Raw genomic sequence first — 8,059 nt, 5'->3', positions numbered from 1 at the left:
ACTTTCATCACATTACAATTATCACATCAATACCAATCCTAGGAAAAATTTCCCCCACACAAGGTTAAACAAGTCACTTACCTCGAACCAAGCTCAATCAATCGGTAAGAATGCCTTTTCCACGAATATCCAAGTCTGAATGACTCGAATCTAGCCAAAATAATTCGATACAGTCAACAAAAATTATAGGAATCAATTTGATAAGAAAATACTACATTTTTCAATAAAAATCCGAAATTAACTCAAAAATCGCTCGTGGGGTCCACGTCTCGAAATCCGACGAAACTCACAAAATCCGATAACCCATTTAATTACGAGTCCGACCATACCAGTTTCACTCAAATCTGACTTCGAATCGACATCGAAATTTCAAAAATTCATTTTTATGAAATTTCTAAAAGTTTCCCAAATTTCAATCTCAAAACACTAATTAAATGGTACAAATAATGATTTATTCGTGTGTATTGACCAAATCCGAGTTAGAATCACTTACCCAAATATTCTTCCTTGAAAATTTATCAAAAATCGCCTCTCCTCAAGCTCCAATTCGTCAAAAAAGGGCACAGGGGACGAAGTCCCCTATTTTATAATTCTGAGAAGGCAGCCCTAGATTCTGCCTTGATCCTGGCCCTCGATCAAGGCTTCGATCATGGCCCTCAATCATGGCTTCGATCATGGCCCTCGATCCTAACCTTCGATCCTGGGCATCGATCATGGCTTCGATCCTGGCCCTCGATCCTGGCCTTCGATCATGGCCCTCGATCCTGTGCATCGACCCTGGCTTCGATCCTGGACCTCGACTCTGGCCTTCGACCCTGGGCTCGACTTCTGGGCTTCGATCCTGGGCTCGATTTTCTGCATTTCCAGCAGAAGAAATTGCAGCAGCTTTTGCACTAGCTGTTTAAGTCTAACTTTTGATCCGTTAAGCATCTGAAACTTACCCGAGGCCCTCGGGACCTTAACCAAATACACCAACAAGTCCTAAAATATCATACAAACCTATTTGAAACCTCAAATCACATAAAACAACGCTAAAACCATGAATCATATCCCAATTCAAGCTTAAGGAACTTAAAAATTTCCAAGTTTTACATTCGATGCCGGAACCTATCAAATCAAGTCCGATTGACCTCAAATTTTGCACACATGTCATAAATGACATAACAGAGCTATGAAAATTTTTGTAACTGGATTTCGACCCCGATATCAAAAAGTCAACTCCCCGATCAAACTTCCAAATTTAAATTCTTATTTTAGCCATTTCAAGCCTAATTTAACTACGGACTTCCAAATAAAATTTCGGACACGCTTCTAAGTCCAAAATTACCATATGGAGCGATTAAAATTATCAAAATTCTATTCCGGGATAGTTTGCACATAAGTCGACATCCGATCACTATTTGAACTTAAGCTTTAAACCTTGGAACTAAGTGTTCCAATTCATTCCAAAACCTCACCAGACCTGAATCGACTACCCCGACAAGTCACATAATAGTTATAGATCACATAATGAGCAGTAAATAGGGGAATGGGGCTACAACTTTTAAAATGACTGTCCGGGTCGTTACATCCAAAACCCAATATGAACATACGCCCAAGTTCAAAATTATCATACGAACCTATTGTAACCATCAAATCCTGGTTCCGAGGTAAGCCTAAGAAATTGTGGAATATAACAAAAATAAAAGTAAAACTTGGCAACTAACAGAAGTGGATAACTAAATAACTAATAACAATGACGCTCGGCATGTGCAATAACCAATAATCTATAATACACAGTCTTCCCAAAATCCGGAACATCATAAGTCACAAGCTACAGAAGGAAACTAGTATCTCTATACAACAGAGTCTAACAAAAGAAGTATGGAAGGTAAATGACATAGGAGAGAATAGAGGGGGACTCTGAGGTCCGCAGACGCGGAAGATGTACCTTGAAGTCTCCGTACAATAGCAAGCACTCTCAGCTAGTAGCGGGGCTGATAAGAAGCACTTGGATCTGCACACAAATACATGTGTAGAAGAGTAGCATGAGTACACCACAACAGTACCCAGTAAGTACCAAGCCTAACCTCGGTAGAGTAGTACGAGGTCAGGTTAGGCCCACTTGTATATAATAAATAAAGCAGAAAAATATAACAGTATAATAAGAGACTGGAATTTAACAAAAAGAAAACACAGCGATATAACAATGCAACACAAAGGATTAAACAGCAAGGGATCTTCCGAGATACCGTCTCGTAGTCCCAAAATAAATATGTAGGGAGAACTCCCGAGGTACCGCCTCGTAGTCTCAAAAGTGAATATACAGGGAGAACTCCCGAGGAACCACCTCGTAGTCTCAAAAGTAAATGTACAGGGAGAACCCCCGAGGAACCGCCTCGTAATCTCAAAAGTAAATATACAGGGAGAACTCCTGAGGAACCGCCTCGTAGTCTCAAAAGTAAATATACAGGGAGAACTCCCGAGGAACCGCCTCGTAGTCTCAAAAGTAACACACAGCTCAACCGATAAATACCATAGTTAACAGCAAGAATTCTACAATTAAGACTGATAAAGAACAAGGAAAATAGGAAAATCAACTAGGCATGCTTCACAGAGTTCAAATAAGTAGTTAAAGTACGTAGACATGCGATATCAGGCTAATCAAGATAACTACGCATGTTGGAATAGCTCAATTAAGAATGAAAACAGACTAATACTCATTTAAACGGTATAACTCAAATTAAAGGAAAAACATGTTACTACTCGGTAAAATAAATTGGGTATTTCAACAAATATACCATGTACGTACTTGTCACCTTATATACTCGGCGCTCACATATCACGACACTACCAAATCCTAAGGGGATTTCTCCCACACTAGGTTAGGCAAGCCGCTTACCTCGGACCAAGCTCAATCAATCGGTGACAATGCCTTTTCCACGAATATCCGACTCCGAATGGCCCAAATCTAGACAAAATCAATTACATAACATAAATATAACTACAAGGAACTAATCTAGCTAATGAAATCAAAGCTAAAGCAAGAAATTGGAAAATCGCCCTAAAACGCCTCCCCGGGCCCACGTCTCGGAATCGGGTAAAAGTCACAAAATATGAACACCCATTCACTTACGAGTTCACTCGTGCTAAAATTATCCGAATCCGATGATAAAATCTCGATCAAAATCCAAAACGAAATCTCCCGGCAAGTCACAATAGCAAAAATAGATACGGGGGAAGCAATAAATAGGGGATCGGGGCTATAACTCTCAAAAAGACCGGTCGGGTCATCACATCCATAACTCCTCATAGACAGACATCCCACGCGTGGGTTTAAGACCATATTTATCAGTTAAATCTTTGCTTAAATCAGGAAACATTGATTTCCTGAATCGAAAATTTTCATAACACCGCGTCTCATTTTCATGTAATATCTCTTGGTTAAATATATTCCCAGTGTGTTTAGATGTACGACATGGTTTCTTACAAATGTATTTCTCATAATATGTCAATATACTCTTACATGCTATTTGACATAGTGTCATCCATTCCTTATTTTCTTGAGTTTCCTCTTCTTCAAATTTCTCATTTAACAAGTCATTGTTCCAGCATTCCATTAAACTGAAATGAAACAGACATACAAACTGTTAAGAATTAAAAATGACAAATGCTAACTTCAAAGTTGATAGTATAGTCATCTATTAAAATAAAACACATAATGTATAAATAAGAAATGATTAAACCACCATTATGTCTAAACAGGAAACAAAACATTAAGAAAATATAACCTTATGCACATACTTTAAAGGGCAAGTTAAATGTCTAATGCTAATGTAATATGGGTAAGTCACCATCAACAACTTCTCAGATTGGATTAGATGGATTATTCGGCACGAAGGATCATCGTGGTTGTACTCCAACCAAGATTTCCTAGCTTCATCAGTAGACAACTTGAAAAATGTATGTTGCATCTCTTTCTGTGTCAACAAGTTCACAACAAAATTAAAAACATCACTCCCTCCAAGAATATCAGGAATATTTTCTAAAATGTCCATGAACTTATCAATGGTGGGCTCTGAAGATTTAGATGTACTTTTGTTATACATGAACTCAATTAAAGAGTGTATCTCCTCTTTTAGAGATATTGAATTATTTTTTGTCTTGCGCTTTTTCACTTGATTGCTACTGCCACTGCCATCTATTAACTTTCACTTTCTAAGTGATGGCTCAGGAAACGTAATTGAATCCATATTCTGCAAGTCGTGACTATCATCGCTTCTTTCATCATTCCATTGTTCTATGTCATTATCATAAACATCATTTGTTCCATCATCATCTTGATCTAACCCAACTTCAGACTCTTGTTCTTGATTTATTGCACGTGCTCTCTTTCCGGTGGCAATGATATCAGTAAATAAAGTATCGTAACGAAACCATATCAGTGAAAGAATTTAAAATTACTCTAAGTAAATAAATGAAACTAACAATTAAAAGAGTTATGAAATAATTATAGAAAAGGGCAAGCCATACCTTAATTTTTTGCTCCCACCAATCCTCATCTGTAATAATTATTTTTCTTGTGGGATCCCATCCTAAACCTGTCTCACCTCTCATCAACTGCTTATAAAAATTTCACTCCGCTTTCATATGATCCCAATGATTTTTTATTTATTTTTTAGTATATTGTAATTCTGTCTTCTTATTGAACTCATTTACCATATTCTTCTATCCATCTTTAGACAAGTAAGTCTTTTGCCTATTTTCTTTTCTAAATTCTTGCTCACATAATTCAATGAATTTAATATATGCATATTCATCCCACTTAGCATTATGTCGTCCAAAAGTATTTTTCCCCATAATTGAATGTTAACAATCTGAAGAGATTACAAGATTTAGCTATAAACGTACACATATAATAATATTTATGCACAACTCAAAATAATCAAAGTTCAAACGTCTTCTTATTTTTGTATATCACATAATTTTGAAGTAGAAATAATATTCAATATTATAATGAGACCAACTGTCTTAAACTTCTAGTGACTAACAAAACAAGAGAAAGCATGTACAACGATGACTTACTAGAGAGAAGTACAAAAGAAAATATTTTAATTGTAAAAAAAAATACGAGAAAGCATGTAAGAATTAGTGATGACTTTCAACGAGAGAAGTACACAATAAAACATTCAAATTGTACCCCCAAAAAAATTAAAATAAATAAGAGAAAGCATTCAAATTAACCTTTTACAACACTCTTTTTGTTTTTTATACTACTATTTACTGCACCAAATCCATGTAAAAATATACAACTAAAAGAGTAGAATCTCTTACTTGAGGCTAACAGTCACATGGGTATAACAATATGAAGAAGACAATTTATTTTGTTACCTCAAATTGCAAACAAAAATATGAAGAATTGCAGAGGCAGGACTGTTTAGGTTTCGAAGAACTAGGAGAGAGTGAAATTATACGAGGAGTTTTGTTTTTAAAAAAATATTTTAGGGATAGAATAGTAAATATGTTGGTCAAACCTAAAGTGCTTATAAGCTGAAATTTGATAAGTTGGGGGAGACCAACTTATAGCTTTGGGCTTATTTTTTGGTTATAAGCACTTTTAATTTTACCAAACGCATAAATAAGCCAAAAAGTACTTATAAACCAGTTTGACCACCTTATAAGCTTAAACACACCCCCTCTTAAAGGCGTGAAGGTTGGGGAAAATGAGGGAAAGGGGAAAATGTGGGGGGAAATAAAGGCACTCTTTTTTTTATTTTTAGGGTAGCAGAGGTTTATTTGCGTCACTTAAAGATACCCCTCCCCCCTCCCCAATTGATACAATTTGTAGAGATAGTAAGAACCTCTTTAATAAAACCTCTGCAAGTGGTCCGTTTTCTTATAGTGACTCTTTATTTTAAATACCTCACTATAATATTACTTACACTCTCTATTTTCTCACACACTACAAAAAATAGTATGTGGATTACTCTTACTATCTATTCCTTCTCTAGACTTTGGTGTATCTCAAATGAGAAAGGAGCTATTATTTATAGGAAAAGATTCCTTATTTCAGGCCAATCACAATAGGTTTTGGCAACTTGCAATTGCATCTAAAATGTTGTTGCCCACCTTTGCCACTTCCTCATCCAATCACATTATTTTTTTCCTTTTCTTTCCTTTTTTCTATTTAGATGGGTCCCACAAATTTCTCTCTTAATTTTGATTTTTCTTCTTCATTCCAAGATTTGATCTCAATCTCTGAAAATCTTCAACCTTGAGGGGCTTTGTAAAGATATCCGCAATTTGATCATGAGATTTTACATACTTGAGCTCTACCTCCTTCTTGGCAATGTATTCTCTAATGAAGTGATACCTTGGGTCCATATGCTTGCTTCGATCATGATACACTGATTTCTTCACGAGTGCCTATGAGAATTTGTTGTCAATACAAATATCTGTAGCTTTAATTTGTGATAAATTGAGCTCATTCAATAATCTTCTCAACCAAATAGCATGACACGTACAAGATGTTGTTGTTACATATTCAGCTTCACAAGTTGAGAGAGTAACAATTGATTGCTTCTTTGAACTCCAAGAAATAACAGAATCACCCAAGAAAAATACAAAACCAATTGTGCTTTTTCTATCATAAATATCTCCCGTATAATCATTATCACAATGTTCCATAAGGTTAAAATCACTAGAGGAAGAATAAAATAGCCCAAAGTCAATCGTACATTTTAGGTAACGAAGAATTCTTCTAGCGACCTTCAAGTGAGTGGAGGTAGGAGCTTCTATGAAGCGACTTACTACTCCAACTGCAAAGAGTATATCTGGTATGGTACAAGTCAAGCACCTAAAACTTCCAACAACACTCTTGAAAAACGTAGAGTCCACTTTTTCTCCATTGTCCAACTTGGACAATTTTGTTCCTCTCTCTATTGGTGTGTTCACGAGATTGCAATCGAGCATGTTGAACTTCTTTAATATCTCATTTGTATAGCTTTCCTGAGATATAAAAATGCCTTCCTCCATTTTATTCACTTCTAGGCCCAAGCAGTATAACATGAGTCCTACATTCGTCATCACAAATTCATGGGACATATCTTTCTTAAAATCTTCGAATAAACTTGGGTTATTACCCGTGAAAAAAATATCATCAACATAAAGACAAACAAGCAAGATATCTTTATTAAAATGAACTTTAAGGTAAAGAGCATATTCATGGAGACAACGAGTAAACCCATTGTCTTGAAAATACTTATCGACGCAACTATTCCATACCCGTGGGGTTTGCTTCAATCGATATAAAGCTTTCCTCAACCTCAACACTTTATCTTCATGGTTTTTGACCATGAAGCCCAATGATTGTTCAACATAGACTTCTTCTTCAAGATAACTATTCAAGAAGGTTGACTTGATGTCTAGTTGATGGATTTTCTACTTCATTTGCGCCGCCATGGAAATTAGCAAACGAATCGTCTTCATGCGGGTAACAGGTGCATAGACTTTTTTATAGTCAATGCCTTGCCTTTGCTTTTAGCATTTAGCCACAAGTCGTTCCTTGTATCTTTCATATCTCCATCAATATTCTTTTTTGTCTTGTATACCCATTTCACTCCAATTGCGCGATGACCCTTGGGAAGAGTTATTAACTCCCGAGTGTTGTTCTTCTCTTTTGACTCGATATCCTCCTCCATGGCTTGTCTTCACCTTTTATCTGTAAGAGCTTCATCAAAGTTCATTGGTTCACTATCAGTAAAGAGACAATATAAAAAATCAAAATTAGTAACTTCTTATGTGTCATCAAAAAGCTCTTGAATACCCCTTGTCCTTTGCGGTTGTTTATTTGAATTTTGTTGTGAAGAAGGAGATGCAAAATTAGTTGGTGAATGAAGTAGAGTTGCATCTTGCACAGGTTCCACAGTCTTTGGTTCTTCTTCATCACCAAAGTATGGAAGAAAATCATATGAAGTTTCTTCCTGCGCTTCCCAATTCCATGCCAGTTCTTCATCAATTTCAACATCACGACTCACCACTACCTTACAGTTACTTGGGTTTTATAAATTATAGCCTTTTG

At 36.1% G+C, this 8,059-nt stretch overlaps 1 protein-coding gene across 1 annotated transcript; it reads right to left on the bottom strand.

Annotated features, from left to right (window-relative positions):
• Nucleotides 1–6,192: 6,192 nt before the first annotated feature.
• LOC138895489 (uncharacterized mitochondrial protein AtMg00810-like) lies at nucleotides 6,193–7,679 on the bottom strand. Its single transcript, XM_070180178.1, has 3 exons — nucleotides 7,489–7,679; nucleotides 6,520–7,378; nucleotides 6,193–6,405 (listed from the first exon to the last, which is right to left on the bottom strand). The coding sequence occupies exons 1-3, from the start codon at nucleotides 7,677–7,679 to the stop codon at nucleotides 6,193–6,195; spliced, it is 1,263 nt and encodes a 420-aa protein (XP_070036279.1).
• Between the last annotated feature and the right edge of the window lie 380 nt (nucleotides 7,680–8,059).

This window comes from Nicotiana tomentosiformis, chromosome 7 (assembly GCF_000390325.3).
Source record: "Nicotiana tomentosiformis chromosome 7, ASM39032v3, whole genome shotgun sequence".
Taxonomy (NCBI): domain Eukaryota; kingdom Viridiplantae; phylum Streptophyta; class Magnoliopsida; order Solanales; family Solanaceae; genus Nicotiana; species Nicotiana tomentosiformis.
Note: the sequence above shows the minus strand (reverse complement) of the source record. Positions and strands in the feature narration are given on the sequence as shown.

Coding starts and splice junctions, on each gene's coding strand:
- LOC138895489 (XM_070180178.1), bottom strand. CDS start 7,679: ATGGAGGAGGATATCGAGTCAAAAGAGAAGAACAACACTCGGGAGTTA. Junction 7,379..7,488: donor AAGGCATTGACTATAAAAAA/GTCTATGCACCT, acceptor CTTCTTGAATAG/TTATCTTGAAGAAGAAGTCT. Junction 6,406..6,519: donor CAACTTGTGAAGCTGAATAT/GTAACAACAACA, acceptor AAATTCTCATAG/GCACTCGTGAAGAAATCAGT.